This window comes from Equus caballus, chromosome 7 (assembly GCF_041296265.1).
Source record: "Equus caballus isolate H_3958 breed thoroughbred chromosome 7, TB-T2T, whole genome shotgun sequence".
Classification (NCBI taxonomy): Eukaryota; Metazoa; Chordata; class Mammalia; order Perissodactyla; family Equidae; genus Equus; species Equus caballus.
In genome coordinates, this window is record NC_091690.1 from 72,584,223 (window position 1) to 72,600,946 (window position 16,724).

The following is a 16,724-nucleotide window of genomic DNA, read 5'->3' on the forward strand; positions in this document are numbered from 1 at the left end:
TTCTTTGTGTGTGGAAAGCTCTCCCTCCCTTCTGTGCTTGGCAAACTCCTACTCATCCTTCAAGGCTCACCCTAAATTTCCTGTCCCAAAGCTTTTCCCAGTTCCCTTGGCAGAGTTGGTTACCTCCTCCTCAAAGCTCCCACTGCACCACGTTCCTCGCTTACCTCATTGAATCATTCCTGTTTGTTTATGTCTCGCTTTAAGTTGGTGTCTCTGGGAATATGGCTGAGGTGGACACCCGATGTTTTCGCTACCCAGCCCTCATCTATTCATCCGACTTCTGGGAATGGTGCCCTAAATTTCCTTTGGGACACCACCCACCCCTGCTCTAAGCCCTGTTGTTTTAGACCATCTTTTCCACATCACTGTAGATTCAGGGATGGCCACAGGACCCAATTTGGGCTAATGTCCATCAGTCCCAGGGCTTTTTCTTTTTAAAGGAAGATTAGCCCTGAGCTAACATCCGTGCCCATCTTCCTCTACTTTATACGTGCGATGCCTACCACAGCATGGTGTGCCAAGCAGTGCCATGTCCACACCCGGGATCTGAACCAGCGAACCTCGGGCCGCCGAGAAGCGGAACGTGCGCACTTAACCGCTGCGCCACCAGGCCAGCCCAGTCCCAGGACTTTTATTCACACTGTTGGAGGAAGAGAAGCTTGCTTTTTTAAAGAAAAAAAAATTTTTTTTAAAGATTGGCACCTGTGCTCATCTGGTGCCAATCTTTCTCCCCCCCCCCCCCTTCTTCTTCCTTCTTCTTCCTCCCTCCTCCCTCCTCTTCTTCCTCCGCCTCCCCACCAAAGTCCCCCAGTACATAGTTGTATATTCTGGTTGGAGGTCCTTCTGGTTGTGCTATGTGGGATGCTGCCTCAGCATAGCCTAATGAGCAGTGCCATGCATCCAAACAAGTGAAACCCTGAGCCACCAAAGTGGCGCGTGTGAACTTAACCACTCGGGCATGGGGCCAGCCCTGAGAAGCTTTCTTGTCTAGACTTGAATGCAAGAGGGCATTAGTCTGGAGCTGCTGAATATCACTGCAGCCTCTAAATGAACCAGCCCAGTGGCTGTAAAGACGGAAACAAAGCACAGTCTAGGTGACAGTGTTTGAGTCCCTGGACCAAGCAGTTTCTAGATTCTCAGTGATCTGGCCCAATGTTTTCCCTTCTTTGGCTTGAATCAGTTTGAGCAGGGGGGTTTCTGTCACTTGCAGCCTCAAAAGGCCTGATGCAAAATGGCTGTGTTTCCTTCCCTGGCCACCTGGTCTCCATGAGACCAACTCATTGATTCAACTCTAGAAGGATGGGAACCTACTAGAAAAGACCCCAACACCACAGGACTCTCAGAAATCAGAGAGGGCATGGCCTGGATCACCCATGAGCTCAGATGACAGATGCAGCCTCTCCCCTTGGGGATGGCCGGCTTCAACCTGCCACCTATGGGTGGGGAAAACAAGACCCAGAAAGGTTACATGACTTGCCCCAAATTGTTCAGCTAACATACTGTCAACAGTTCTACCTGACCTCAGAATCCACACTCTTCTCACTATACCAGACAAGGCACTAGTAGGTGTTGAGTCACAGAGATGTCCAGGGAGACAGGGTCCCCTGGAGGAACAAACAAAGCCAAAGCCAGGGCTAGAGCCAACCACATCTTTATTAGTTTCTGCAGCAGAGCCACTGGAGCCCCCATCTACTAAGGAACTTTAGTAGGCTACTCTGGCTACTGGGCAAGGATGTTAGCATTTCTATGGGCAATTGGGACAGGATCGGGGGGGGGGGGGGGGGGGGGGGGGGGGGGGGGGTTGGAAGGGGGCCACATGGGGAGCCGGCTGGGCCATCTGCCGGGGGGCACATGTGGGGCCTTCCAGGTTGAGACAAAGGTAGATCAGGCCCCAGAGGTGAACACTGCCATCTTCCCCAAAGTGAAGGAAGAGACAAAGCCTGAGATGGTGACAGCGACAGCTATGAACAGAGGGTCAAGCTCCTGGGGACCAGAAATGCATTTTCTGATGGAGGCACCATCCTAGGGCTGGAGGTCCCAAACAAAACTCCCCTCCCCCCAGCAAGGGGACCCCAGGTTCAGCTCAGTTGCCGCCCCAGGCACCCTGACATGGGAAACAGGTGCTTTCTGAGTACTGATGGAACAGGAGACCCAGGAAGCTGGTAGTGGGAAGGGTGGGACTAAAACCAGGAAGTGTTTAGATTTGGGTATGTCATTAGTAACAAAACAAAAAATGCAATCATGAAACTTCCCTCCAAAAAGTTCACATCTCCCCTTTACCCAGCAAGCTCCTTAGCCTGGAAGGCCACTGTGATCTGACCCCTGCCCCAACCCCAGCCCAACTGAACTCCCCTTCCATTCCTTGGACATGCCATGATGTTCATGGTTCTGCACTCTTGCCAACAACCTTACTCCTAGCCTACTTTCCTCCCTCTCTGCTCTCATGTGTCAAAGGACTGATTGCTCTGCGTTGTCAAGTGTTTGCTTACTCGTGTTTTCCCCACCAAGCCTGGAGCTGCCAGAGGAAAGAACCTGACTCCTGTGTCTCCAGCGCCTGGGGAACTTGAAGCCATGTGAGTTGTGTTTTCTGTGTCTTGATGTGTTTGGAGGAAGCATATCCATGTGTCTATAACGGATTTCTGGGGTGTCTAGCGGTAGATAAAGGACTTTGAGCTGTGTTTGTGCCTGGGGTGATAGCTTCTTCCGATGGGGGTTGAGGGGGGCGGAGTAGAGGGACGATCCAAGCCTAGAAGGGGCTAATGGAAAGGAGGGGCCAAAGTGGGTCAGGGCTTAGATGGCAGAGGATGAGGTCAAGGAGGAAAAGGGGACTGTTGGTCTATGCACAGGGTCCACGCTCCGAGTTCCAGGGCTCAGAACCAGCAGGGCGACCACATAAGCGAACCGAGCGCGGCGCCCGTGGCGGCCCCGGCGAGCATGCCCATGGCCAGCGGGGCGCCCGCGCTGTAGCAGGGATCCTCCCGCACTACCACGTGCGTCACGCCAGGGCCTGCAGAGAGAGCCCGCCCATGAGGGCCGGAGACCTCAGAGAACAGAGCAGAGATATCTTCGTCCCCTTCCTCCAGCCTGACTCCAGCCCAACCGAAGGTAAGGCGCTGAGCCGACTCTCCTCCCCACTTGAAGAAACTGAGGGCTTAACGCGAGAAGAACGCGCACTCCGTCCCCAGGGCTTCCAGGCCTTGGATCTGCTACAGATGTTCTTGGACCGTGGGGCTACGGTGGAACGGCAAGGAAACCCCCGGATCTCTAAGAAATCGCCACACTGCACCCGAGAATGGGCGGTCCCAACGGCTAGACCCCGGAGCGGGAGGAGGCGGCCGTTCCCATATTAGCCACCAGGGGCCGCTGTCAGCGCAGGAACGGGTATTGCTGGGCAGCCAAGGGGAATGCATAGTGGCCGGTCTAGAGAGGTGAGGTCAGCTCTGGAGTGGGGAGGGGCGCTGGTCCAAGAACTATTAGGAGTCTCGGGATGGGGAGGGTCTTGCAGAGGGTCCCGCCTGGGAAAATCAGTAGTCACTAAAAGGGTGGGGCCTGGTCTGGACAGATAGACCACGGCGGGGCGGGGCCTGACGCCGGATCGGGCAGGGGGCAGGGCGGAGCAGGCCGGAGACATACCTGCGTAGGGCGGTCCGTAGTAGCTGCGGACATATGTGGCCTCGTGCGCGTTGGGGGGCACCACCTCATAGTAGTCCTGGTACGGGCTGTAGACACGCACCTGGGAAGCCCCACCAGGTTAGCTGCCTGGGAACTCCCTGGCCCAGGTGTGGTCCCCTACCCACCACCCGGGGCTCTGGGCCCATGGAGCCGCCTCACCAAGTTTAGAAATGGGTCTCCAGGGACCAGCAAGCTCCAGGAGAAAGGCCCTGCCTCCCCACAAGGTCCATGGTCTTTGTCCTCTACAACTCCAGCCCCCACATCCAGCTCCCAGTGATGCTACCTTCCTGCTCTGGCCTCCTACCTAGTACTCCCCTCGTCAAAAATTCTCCATGGCTCCCAAATTCCCTTCATAGATGGTCTAATATTTGCTAGCAGCTCTCTAGTGGTCCCACTTGGAGATACCCAATGGGTTTCTCTACTCTCCTAATCATGGGGAGGGAGAGCTGGCCAAGCCCCAGGCCCAGGAAATAAAAGGGGGTTGGGGAGGAAGGAAGGAAAAGGAAGGGTAGGGATGAGAAGTAACTAAAGTACTATCGAGCATCCACCATGTGCCAGGTCCTGAGGCAGGTGTTCATGTGTTACCTCCTCTGATCCTTACTCAGGCATTGCCACAGGGCTGGGGATGGAGGCTCAGAGAAGAACGGCCAGTGTTCTCTCTGGGAGGGGGGACTGCACTCCTTGCCCTCTTCCCTCCCCCATTAGATTTTCACCAATCCCTGCAAGCCTAACTCAAAAGTTACCGACTCCAGGAAGCCCTTCTGATCTCAGAAAGAATCCTTTCCTTCTGAGTTCTCTGTGGATTATGCTTGTACCTCTTGTTCCCATGCTTCCTGGCCTTTCGTGTCTACACCCCAAATGGGAGCCACCTATAGGCAAGGTCTATGATTCATTTCTGTCACCAGCAGGGCCTAGTGAATAGCAAGAACCACTAAGTATGTGCAGAATTAAATGGAAGCTCCTCATCCAAGCCCCTCACTTTCCCCATGTGGGAGCAGACCTGCAATAGGGGTAGGATCCCCTTCTCTCCTGGGTCCTTCTTCTTAGCCCCCTTCCACCCTCTCTCTCTCTCTAACTGGGCTTCACACTCAAATGGTCCAGCTTTCCTTAGAAGTACAGGTGTCTTAAACTACACTCATCTCTAAGTGATTTCATCATCCTTCCATTCCCCCCAAACTTGCTCTTCTGTAAATGCCTTTCTCTAAATGCCACCATCATGCACTCGAACCAGGACATCAGGTGGGCACCCTTGTCTTCACACACTCATCTTGCACATGACATTAGCCACCAGGTTTCAGGATTTTATCTTCTAAATAGGCTCTTCTGTCCATCCTGCTGGCCAGTGCCAAGAGAATAAGCCTTTGGTTTTGGCAACTTGGAAGTTGTGGGTGACTGAAAAAACACTTTTCAGAGAAGTGGTTGGGGGAAGAAGCCAGACTGTGGAGGGCTGAAGAATGGTTGAGAGGTGAGGGATGGAATCAACATGTCATATCTCTTTCAACAAGTTTGGCTGTGAAGGGGAGTTCTCCCAGCACACTTTGTGATTTCAAATCTCCATGCCATCTCCCTTTGGTAGGGATGCCCCCCTCATCTTTTTTCATTCGACTACCTGTCTTTCAGTCTCAAATCAAGTATCAGTCTCCTTGAACCTCAGGTTCTGTTGGGGTCCCACCTGGGCACCCATACCCCTTAGAGTTCCCCCATCACAGCAGCAATAACCCTGTAGTGTCATTGTTTGTATCCCTGTGAGTGTGTGTCCCTCCCATCAGACTTGGAGACCCCTCCTCCCCCAAGGGCAGGGACTGGGTCTAGTCAGGCCTGATTGGAACTTGGTAGGTGTTTAATGTATTGAATTTATCTCAATGAATCAAATACAAGGCCAGACTGGAACTAAGGTCACCGAACTCTAAGTCCAGTTTCAGGTTAAGGACAACGACCAGTCCCAGGGTAATGCAGGAGGCTAGACAAGCAATGCTCAGTCTCAAGTGACTTCCTTCACTGTACTCCTTCCCCAAAGGTGATCCAACGGGGCTTTCTGGTGGGGGTGGCCAGGATCTGAGCTTCATGCCTAGAAGGAGCTAGAGAGATGTAAGCACTCAGACCCCCAATTCTACTGGTAGGGAAGTTGAGGTCCAGAGCCTACACCTGCCTTACAGCTGCATAGTGAGCCAGTGGCCCTGTCAGGCCCTGGAGAGAATGGAAAACACCACCTCGTCCCCATGGGGCACCTGTTTCTACCCTCCAGGCCTGGGAGGCCCAGAGGTAAAGTCATGTGGGTCACCTGGCAACAGGGCAGGGGATCCCCCAGAGATCTCACAGACAGAACCTAAGGGCTTGATCCCTGATCCTCTCTCTCTCTGCAGACCCAGCCCCTTTTGCAGATGGGGACAAGGCCAGCCACATGCAAATAGATCCCTTCCCTGGGAAAAGCTGTTGCATACTTAGGTTTACAGCCTTTTAAGTCCTATTTTTAGGCATTCCCACTTTAAACAAATTTGTATCCTAGCTTAGGCATGGGGCATGCCTCAGAATGCTGGGCTGGGAGTCCTGCCTCCTACTGATGAATTAAGTGACCCTGGTCAAGTGAGGTAAACTCTCAGAGCTTCAGTTTTCTCCTCTGTCAATGGGGACAGTATTTCCTACACTGCCCACTCCCACGGCACAGTAAGAATCCTGCAGAGCCACATCTATGCAACTGGGTGGTCCTAGCACTTCTGATAATAGAAAAGCACTTCTATTTCCAAGGCCCAAGCCCAGACCTATGAAATTAGAGCATCCAGAGGTAGGATCTGAACATTTGTATTTTTTTTTAAAGTCACATTGAGCACCACTGTGCTAGAAAAGGAGCTCACAGTTGACCATAAGACCACAGATTCTCTAAGGCAAGTCCCGCTACTGTGCCCACCCCATGTCGGGCAGAGCACTGGGGACAGAGAGAGGGTTCATCCTCAAATCCTGCTTTCCAGAAACACTGTGGGGAGTAGGCAGGGAGACAGACACGGATTAAATTATAACATGCAGTAGTGGGGCTGTAACAGGCTTTCACTCTTTCCGTCTTATGCTTTCACTTATTTGCTCATTCAGTGAACAGTGTCTGAGGCCTACCTGCGCCAAACCCTCATGCACCAGGAATAAGGAGGGTCAAAATAGACTGTCCCCATCATTGAGCACTCATTGAGCACCTGCTGTATACCTAGCACTGTGCCAGGCTCCACAAGGGCAGAGCTGTTCAGACCTGGTCCTTGCCTTGGAGGAAGTTCCAGGTCTCATGGGAGAATAGAGACAGAAATAAACAGACTTGAAACCAGGCAGAATGAAGACAGCACTAAGCATTAGTGTAGTGGGCTGTGGGGGGGAGTGACAATGCCTGGAGGTCTGGGAGGTCCTCCCTGAGGAGGTGGCAGCCTTTGAGGTGGGTCTTAGATGATAAGCACCAGTTTGTCAAGTGAATAAGGAACCTAAGGGTCTTCGTAGCAGAGAGAACAGCATGTGCAAAGGCTAGGAAGAGGGAAGAAGTCAGGCGCAGCTGGGAGCAGAGGGTACAGCACAGCAGTTGGAGCACAGGGATGAGAGGGATGTGCTAGGCGAGACTGGCCCAGACCAGATCCCAAGGACCTTGAAAGCAGGGCTGTTGTTGGTGTCTTGTGGTTGATGGGGAGCCATGGAATGTTCATGAGCAGGGAAGGGATGTGACCGGACCCACTTTTGGAGGCATATCTTGGTGGCCAGAATGGAGGCAGGAAGGGCTGAGCCAGCACTTACCCAGATCCGCCTCTCAACCTTACAGGGGCTCCATGAGCGGGTCACACACCTGACCGTGGGGCAAACCCGGCGGCTCCTGGGAGGGACGGTGGCTCCAGCTGGGGCCTGCTCAACCCACAGAAACCCAAGAAGGGGGAGGGAGGGTGTCAGAGGCCCTCTATACCTGGAGAGACTTGGAGCCTTTAACAGGCCCTACTAGAGCCCTTTGCCAGCTGGGCAGGGGAAGGGGGTGTCCTCTTCCTCCTCAGCCCATGGTAGTGGGGGCAGGTTCAGAGGGGGTGGTGACTTTGCCAGAGTTACACAGAGAAGAAGGGCCAGTATTGACTCTCCAGAATTAGCCCACCTTCACCTGTTTCAGGCTGCTGAGGCTCCCAGTCTCCAGGGGGGACAGAACAGCTCTGATCCGCCGTCCCGCCCACCTGCCCCCTTCACTGGCCCCCCAGCCTTGCCCTTGGCTGTGCCCCTGGCCCTGTGTTTCCTGGAACAGCCGAGGTCAGGGGCTCCTCCTGGAACCTCCACCCAGAGTGGGGTATGAACCTACAGGATGTGGAGGGACAAAGCACAGGTCACTCCTATGTAGGCAAAGGACCGAGAGAAGCCCACGGACACAGGCGGGAACACACAGAGACAGGCAGACACTGGTACAAAGACACAGGGGCACACACTCCGCTGGAGCAAGCCCTGGAACCAGAGGGATGTGTGTGTGAGAGTGGAGCAGTGGGAGGTGGAGCAGAGGGTCAGGGCGAGGGTAAGCAGAGCAGCAGGAAGGTGGACAGGCAGAGAAGGGACAAGGTAGCTTCATAGAGTCACAGAGTGCAGAACGGTCAGCCCTCACCTCCTTCCTTTCGCCTGTCTTGGGTGGGACTGATTTGCTCTGCATAAGAGGGATTTGGAGCTCAGAGCCAGGTTAACCCAACCAGGGGTCCCTCTGCCCTGCTGACTATTGCCCCAGCCTCCTTACTCCCGGCTTCCTCTAATCCAGCCTTCACCCAGAAGGCTGAGTCTGCTCCCCAAAGTCTGAACACAGCCCTCCCTGCTTAATGTCCTTTATCGCTCCCCACAACCCTCAGGATAAAGTTCAGTTCCTTCAAGGCCCTTCGTGACGTGGCTCCTCAGAGGTCACCACTCCTATTTTTTTCCCTCCCTGTGTTATCCTCCAGCCAGGCCTGACTCCTGACCCTTAGATGCATGAGTGAGCACACACGCACATGCACATATCACTTCCCCACTTCTGCTCTTGCAGTTCCTTTGCTGATAATGCCCTCCTCTCAAACACTCACCAACCTAGGTTCCAGTATAGGCTCTTCCATTGGCTTAAGACTTTGGACAAGTCACTTCCCCCTGAACCTCAGCTTCCCTATCGGTAAAATGAGACCGAAAATACCAACCTCGACCTGGGCTGTTGGAAGATTAAGTGATATAACCAGTGCCGGGTGCTCAGCACAATGCCTGGCCCTCCGCAGGGGAATGCCCAAGGGGGTTTATAAATGTGTCCCAGTCTTCCCCGCTACTTCGCAGCAGACTTTCTCTCTAGATGAGAAGGGGCTCCACAGATAGAAGGGGCAAGCAGAGAATCTGAACTCAGGCAAACGGGAATTGAGGCCAAACTGGGCCACCCTCAAGCTGGGGGCTTTGGGTGGCTTCTCAAACCCACACCTCTAACAATCACTAAATTCTGTTGACTCTACCTCCTAAATCTGTCTTATCCTCACCAGCTTGTCTCTGCCAGCAAGGCCTTAGTCCAGACCTCCAGCCCATCATCTGGACACTGTCCCAGCCTTCTAACTGGTCTACAGGCATCCACTTTGATCCTCTACAATCCATTCTCTACCTACCAGCTAGACTATCTTTTTTTTTTTTTTTTTTTTGAGGAAGATTGGCTCTGAGCTAACATCTGTTGCCAATCTTCCTCTTTTTTTTTTTTTCCTTCCCAAAGCCCCAGTTCATAGTTGTATATCCCAGTTGTAAATCATTCTAGTTCTTCTATGTGAGATGCCTCCACAGCATGGCTTGATGAGTGCTGTGTAGGTCCGTGCCCAGGATCCGAACCAGCGAACTCTGGCCCACCAAAGTGGAGCACATGAACTTAACCACTCAGCCATGGGGCTGGCCCCTAGACTATCATTTTAAAAATACAAATCTGGTCTGATCTGTTCGTGCCATCCCTCTGCTTAAAAACTTTCAATGAGGGGCCAGCCCCATGGCCAAGTGGTCAAGTTTGCATGCTCCACTTCGGCAGCTCAGGGTTTTGCCAATTCGGATCCTGAGCGCAGACATGGCACCGCTCATCAGGCCATGCTGAGGCAGTGTCCTACATGCACAACCAGAAGGACCTACGAGTAGAATACACAACTATGTACTGGGGGGCTTTGGGGAGAAGAAGAAAGAAAAAAGAAGATTGGCAACAGATGTTAGCTCAGGTGCCAATCTTAAAAAAAAACAAAAACACACAACAACTTTCAATGACTCCCCAGTGCTCTTAGCAGAAACCAGCATCCTTAACACAGCCCATAAGGCCTGGCCCTGTCAACCCTCCTTCCCCACAGCTCTCTCCCTCCGTGAGCTCCAGCCACCCCAGCCTTCCTTCTATTCTTTTACTTGCCAAAGTCTTAACCCCTCTCACGGCTTTTGCACATGCAGTTCCCTCTGCCTGAAAAGCTGTGCCCTTCAACCCAAGCCACCCCTTTCACCCAGTCAATTCTGTTTATCCTTCAGGTCTCATCTTAAGCCTTGTCTGAACTTCCACCTGGATCAGGCCACCAAGGTGGTGGCACATGGAATGCACACTCCATGTCTCTGTCAGGGCAGTTACCACCATGGCAATGGAACCATCAATGGTGTAATTAGTGCTTCACGTCTGGCTCCTCATTAGGCTGGGTCCAGGAGGGCAGGGCCCGCATCTCCTTAGTTTGCCTCTGATCGCTGGCCCTTGGCACAGTATCTGGCACATAGTAGGAACTCAGTAAATATCTGTTGTGTGGATGAATGAAGCTCAATCTTATCATCTGCAGAGAGGGAACAATAGTGCCAACCTCTCAGGACTCTTAGGAGGAGTAGCTGGAATTGTACCTGCACCCACACCTGGAACATAATAGTTGCTCAAAAAAAGACAGTTCCTTTCCAAGCTCACACGCCACCCCCTTCAACAAGCCTTCTTGGAGGCCTCTGTCTCCCTCCCTCAAGCACCACTTGGCTGTCTTCTGTCCTTTTCCACTTGGGACTCAGGGCATCTGAGTCTGCAGTCTATTCACTCACATATATGGGAAATGAGAACTCCTGGCAGGCGGAGACCGAGTCTGAGTCACCCATGATTCCATGGCAGGCAGGGGTGGGGAGGAGACAGGGAGGGAATGGGGGCTCACCGGGGTGGAGTTCGCCTCCATCAGCGCTGTCTTCCATGCTCTGCAAAGCAAACCCCGCCAGACCGTGAGGGGGGAGTTTGGGAGAAGGGGAATTGGCCCCTACATTTTACATTCCCTCCTCAACCCAGCCTCTAGCCCCAGTCTCCTGTGAAGGGGGAGATTCTTCTGATTCCCTTGGGTAGACAAAGGTGGCCTCACCCCTGCCCCAGTCACATGGAGGGGGCCCTCAATTGAGCTGGAGCCTCCTAATTCATTCTTAGCCCATAGTCTCTTGCCTTCTAGAAGTTCTAGTTTCCCCATCTAGACAATAGACAGCTGGGCTGGCTGGTCTCTTAGAGGGCTTCAGATTCTGACATGCCTGGGTTGCAGCCCACCTCCACACCCCAAACCTGCAAACACAGTTCCCCGATGCTCTGACCCCAGAGCCCCGGGAAGGCCCAGTGGACACCAGACAATTGGGCCTTTGTTGGTTGCCATGGCACCTGGCTGGGGTGGACAAGGCGGCTCTGTGCTTTGTCTACCCGAAGCTCAGCCTCCCCCACTCCCACACACCCCATCTCTTTCATTCTCCTACAATGCAAAGGCCAACTGACCCTCTGCCAGAGAGTAGGAAGGGAAAGAATGTGAGTGAGCAGACGGTCCCTGAGGAAGACATGCCCTGTCTCAAAGCATGGATCTGCATCTGACATTGGGGTGCCGCCATGACACAGTGGGCTGCCTGTGTTAGGCAGGTCAGGGATTACCCCTTAGATCAGAGTCCCCCAACCATGGCATCTTCTCAGAAGAGAGTGAGAAGGAGGGTCCTTTGAGGATGCCACTGGGCTGTCCAGTCCTTTGTATTACCCTCAAGAGAGGGCTCACTTCAGAGGCTGCTGAATACCCAACTCTGAATGGTGAGGGACTACACACCTGAGGCAGGTGTACACACCCCTCCCCCTACAGTCCTGAGTTCATCACAGACCATGTGAGGAGTTTACTGGATACCATACCAATCACCATGAGCCATTCAAATCCACTCTGCCCAGCCTCAATGAGACCACCATGCTGACTGGTCTTCATCCCCTTTTCCTATCCTCAGGGAACCAGAAGGCCCAATGAGCTGGAAGCACCTGATCACATTCCCCAAGATCCCACCACATGCTCTCCTGGGAGTGACTCACATGGCGTCATCCCGCGTCTCTGCGCAGAGGTGCAGGCGGCCACCCTCCCGTAGGTTCACCGTCAGCAGGCCGTCTCGGCTCCGGCCCTCTGGGGGCTGCACATCTAGAGGCAGACACACATATATGGGGTTCCACAGGGCACAGGCCCCAGAGCCCCCAGGTAAACCAGGAACAAGAATAGGAACTGACTTCTCTGAGTCGTGTTTATTGGCCATTGCCAGCTTCCTCTGATCCCACACACTTTCTTTGGGATTCTGCTATACTCTTTAGATCTTTTCAACTTTCCACATTGCCTGCTTCCCTAGTTAGGTACATCTATTTCCCAGTTAGCCTGAGCTGTGGTAGGAAGATTTGCTGTGTGCCTGAGGGGGCCAGTCACTTAACTTCTCTGAGTTGCCTTATCTCATTTCATCTTTATCCAATTCCTAGCACCTAGAGGGCAACAACTGTGTCTGACTCACCTCTGTGACCCCAGAATAGGGCCCAGGCCCAGCACAGGGTAGGAACTCAATAAGGAACTGATTTCTTAATTCACATCCACATGAATTGGAGTTGATAGAGCCCAGGAGCAATGTCTGTGGAAGCCCCCTGAAAGCTGCAAAGAGCCTTCCGAAGCAGCTGTTCTCACACAGACACAGTGGGAGGGCCACGCCCATGGTCACAGTGCCAGAGAGGAAGGAGCTTCTGCTTACCATGGCACTCTTGGCCGATCTTTATGTCTCGGACATTGAAGTGGATGAGCACGCGGTCCTCCTCATCCTGCGCAGTCTCGTCTTGGTAGTAGCCCAGGGTCCCATCCAGCCACAGGGCGAACCAGTTCCGCTTCCAGCGGCGGAGGATGGAGCCTGTGTGACATTCCAGACCCGCCAGGCAGGCTGATCGTGGAGACTGCCAGGGGGGCAGAAGCCCTGGATGGGCTCTGAATTCCCTCACCCAAGTCCCCAGAGTTGTAACTGCCCCTTCCTTGTCTATCTTCCCTCTAAAATTACAGCAGGGCCTCTTTCTGGCTTGCTCACCAACTGCCTCCCATTGGAGGCAACTACACATAGTAGAGGCTGCATAAATGTGTTGAACGGTAAATAAGTGACCAGAGCCATTCCTTGGGGGCTTCCAAGGCCAAGCCCCAGGTCTCTTTAAGGGAAAGACCTCTCCCTACCCTGAGCCTCCATCTTATCTTTTATTTCTGATTTGTGTGATGGTTATTCATGTAGTGTCTGCCTCTTCCACCAGACTGGGCGCCCACAGCTCCCCGACATGGGTCCTGGCACCCAGCAGGACCTGGGCTCAGTGTTTATGGAACGGACTGGACTGAGAATGGGTCATGGAACGTGGGGTTTCCAGCCCCAGAGCTCTTGTTCAGATCAGGACTCTGGTCAGAGGGGGGTGTGAAAGCCTGAGTCCTCACTCCAGACATTTGCCACTGGAAATCTTATCAGGAAAGGGCAAAGACACAAGGGAACTTCTTAGAGCTTTATGGATTCCAAAGCACAGAGCCATTTTTCATTTTGTTCTGTGGCCAGCCCTGGGCTGGGTGCTGGGGGCACAAAGAGGATGAAACCCAGTCCCTGCACTTGAGGAGCTCACGGGCTGGGGCCAGTACAGGGTGGGGGAGAGGTAAAGACAGTTATATTATGGGGAAATCGGTGCTGTAACGGGGATTTATGAGGCAGTGGAGAACAGAAAAGGGAGCCTGTAACGCAGCTTGGCGCTACAGCAGGGGCTGGAGTGGGGGTTAAAGGAAAAGTCAGAGAAGGCTTGTCACAGAGGGGGACATCTGAGCTGGGTCTTGAAGAAAAAGTAGTTTACCAAGCTGTCAAGAATGGGAAGGACATTCCACACAGAGGGAAGAGAATGGACAAAGGAGGGGAGGATAAAAGGGGCCTACTTTGGGGGAGCGGGGTTCACTGTGGCAGGCTCAACAAGCCACTTCCCTCACCCCTACCCCTGGACAAGATGCAGGACCGACAAGGGCTTGGCCCAGGGCCACTCACTCTGTCTCCACAGCCAGCCGCCCCTCACCAGGGCCATTTCTTCAAAAGGACTTTCCAGGATGGAATCAGGCGGCACCTGCCAGAGGAGCCACAGGACACACAGGCCTCATCAGCAGCTCCAGAGCAGCTCCCCGGAGAGAAGCCCCAGCCCAGCCTCCCTGAGGGAGCCACCTCGGAAATGTTTAAGGGAGTGTTAGTAGACAAACAAGGGCAAGCCTGCTTGTCTCCTCCCCATTCTCTGCTCCAGGCAGAGAATGGGAGCACTGTCCTGCGGGGGCCAGCAGGGCAGCCACCCGTCGCGCTGGGGTGGGGGTCGGGGGTAAGGAGGCTGGATTCCAATCTCAGCCATAACCTTGGCCAAGTCCCTTCTCTCCAGCCTCCAATTCTAGATCTGTAAAAGTGTGTCTGTGAGGCAGGCAGAGGCTGGAGTGAGGAACTCTTAAAATGTTAGAAATCCTGGAATTTTGAAATGTTGGCAGCACAGAATATTAGAATCATGGCAATGAATGAGGGACTTTCATGATAAGAAAAGGTTCCCTCATGTTTGAATCACACCTGAGCTGTTTACGAAGTGCATAAAATAATAGTTCAACAGCAGCTCTGACTGATCAAGCACTATGTGCCAGGTACACCTCTCAGAGCTTTCTTCTCGTACCTCAGGGAAGCCTCACAACAAACCTTGCTATTATTCCCAGGAAACTGGGGCCTAGAGAGGTCCAGTCACTTGCGCTGATCCGCTTGATTAGTAAACAGTGGAGCCCAGATTCACACCCAACAGTCCTGGCTTCTAACCATTATGCCAGAAGGAGCTTTTAAAACTGTATACCCAGGTCATACCCCATAACAATCAAACAGGAATGTCTGGGGACAGGAGGCAAGCACTGAAAGTCTTTAAAGACCCCCAGATGATTCCAATGTGCAGCAAAGTTTGGGAACCACTGCACATACTATATACTACGTCCCCTTGTCCCCACTGTCACCCAGTTAGATGGGTAGGATCCTTACTCTTACTTTACAGATGGACAACCTGAGGGACAGCAAGTGACTTGTCCAAGTGCGTGATGGAGCTTGGATTGGAATCTAGATGCCCTCTGTTCCTGAGGGGGACTTACTTACCAGCAGGTGCCTCTGTCCCTCCCCCACCCGCTCACACCTTTTGCTGCGTAGCAAGGGCTGGCACACCTGGGCTGGAAGGCCCGGCCTCGTCCCTGCTTCTCCTGCCGCTCCCTCCCCCCTCCAAGCCCTGACACAGGTCAGACAAGAGGGCCAGGTGCAAACTCCCTCGCCAGCGCCGCCCCACTCCCCCACCTTGATGCACCCACCTGTCTACACCTGTTGCGGATGCTGCTGGCAAAACGGCCGCTACTTGATGCTGCTGCCACCCAACCCACTGCGCCTGCGCTTTGTGCACCCCAGAGTGCCTGGGACGTTTCACTCCCCAGGCTGCGCCCTGGGCCTCGCTACCCCTGGGCCCCGCCCTCCGGCCCCGCCCCACCCCCAGGGAGGGGGCGGGGCGTGGAGGAACGTGCTGACATGAGGCATACTGGGACTTGTAGTCTGCAGCCCTAGAGCTGGGCAGGACTCACCCTTTCTTGGGTGGTACCCCTGTCCTGACCAGGTGCACAGGTGAGAGGCTGCACCTGCGATTTTATTTTTCTCTGACATTTGTTCACGCATTTATCATGAAATACTTTTTCCTAAGAATCTTGAACTCGGATCGGCCAGTGGTGTAGTCGGCTTCGGCCACCCAGAGTTCACAGGCCGGGATCCCAGGTGCGGACCTAGCACCACTCATCAAGTCACGCTGTGGTGGCGTCTAACATAAAATAGAGGAAGATTGGCACAGATGTTAGCTCAGCGACAATCTTCCTCAAGCAAAAAGAGGAAGATTGGCAACAGATGTTAGCTCAGGGCCAATCTTCCTCACACCTCTTGCTTACCGGGGTTGCAGGGCTCATGGTTCCTGGGCGGCCAAGGCAGCATTTCCTAGAAGGCTGCCGCAGGGGGGCATTTCTCTGAGCGCCTTAGAGATAAGGGGATCAGGAAGGTGCTACCAAGTGGGAGCCGGAAGGGGGGCGCACACAGAACCCAGAGAAAGTCATCTTCTCTTTTCAGTCACTTCCCAACCTCCCCGACTGACCTCCGCCTCTAACCTTCAGTTCACTGACTAACAAGTCATCCGTGATTCGGAGGTGGTCTTGGCCTGGCACTACTAGGATTCCGGGAGGTGGGGGACCGGGCCAGTTCTCCTCCCTTGGTCGGGGGCGGAGCTAAATCTGCTTTCTCCCGCCGGGCTGGACGGGGCCATGACCCCAGTCCGGGACGCGCAGCCTGGCTCTTTAAGCTTCTCGCGCGCGCTCCTGGCTTTCTGTAATCTTGACCTCTCAGCCACCCCGGCGCTTCGACCTTTCGTGCAGTGCGTGCCGTGCTGGGGGATTCGCCATGGCCGATCCTATTAGTCGCTGGGCTTATCCACTCCATGCAGCCCCAGGAACCAGCTCTCCTAGACTAAGCTGTTTCCAACTCTGTGCCTTTCGGTCTCTGGAACGTAACCGCCCCTACCATCTCCAGGCTAAATTTGCCGCCCCCGCAGCAGAGGGAAGGAAGGGAGGGTGGAGCTGGCTTCAGGGAATCTGGATCCTGGCCCTCTTCTCCAACCGTCCCTGCTCCGCTCCGTGCACGACGGTTTGGCGTCCTTCATAGAGGGTGGGGTGGGGAAAAGATGCAGACACCTCCTGGATTACATTCTCTGGATTTAGCAACCAGACGAAAAGGGA

General features: G+C 53.9%; 1 protein-coding gene and 1 long non-coding RNA gene across 6 annotated transcripts; one reads left to right on the forward strand and one right to left on the reverse strand.

The window, feature by feature from the left end:
• Nucleotides 1-1,635: 1,635 nt before the first annotated feature.
• On the reverse strand, nucleotides 1,636-15,440 carry PLEKHB1 (pleckstrin homology domain containing B1). 4 transcript variants are annotated; one of them, XM_014741906.3, is made up of 8 exons: nucleotides 15,270-15,420; nucleotides 13,948-14,023; nucleotides 12,649-12,801; nucleotides 11,957-12,059; nucleotides 10,797-10,836; nucleotides 7,435-7,539; nucleotides 3,634-3,733; nucleotides 1,636-3,007 (listed from the first exon to the last, which is right to left on the reverse strand). In XM_014741906.3, the coding sequence occupies exons 2-8, from the start codon at nucleotides 13,982-13,984 to the stop codon at nucleotides 2,871-2,873; spliced, it is 675 nt and encodes a 224-aa protein (XP_014597392.2). In that variant the 5' UTR covers nucleotides 13,985-14,023; nucleotides 15,270-15,420; the 3' UTR covers nucleotides 1,636-2,870. The 4 variants fall into 4 exon arrangements, with proteins under 4 accessions (XP_014597392.2, XP_070130564.1, XP_070130563.1 ...); XM_070274463.1 differs by lacking the exon at nucleotides 7,435-7,539 and having other exon boundaries at nucleotides 15,270-15,440; XM_070274462.1 differs by lacking the exon at nucleotides 15,270-15,420 and having other exon boundaries at nucleotides 13,948-14,212.
• LOC138925188 (uncharacterized) lies at nucleotides 2,978-12,144 on the forward strand. Of its 2 annotated transcripts, none has more exons than XR_011441071.1 (2): nucleotides 2,978-3,105; nucleotides 11,875-12,144. It is a non-coding gene; the product is annotated as an uncharacterized lncRNA (long non-coding RNA). The 2 variants fall into 2 exon arrangements; XR_011441070.1 differs by lacking the exon at nucleotides 2,978-3,105 and adding an exon at nucleotides 3,251-3,428.
• Nucleotides 15,441-16,724: the final 1,284 nt, after the last annotated feature.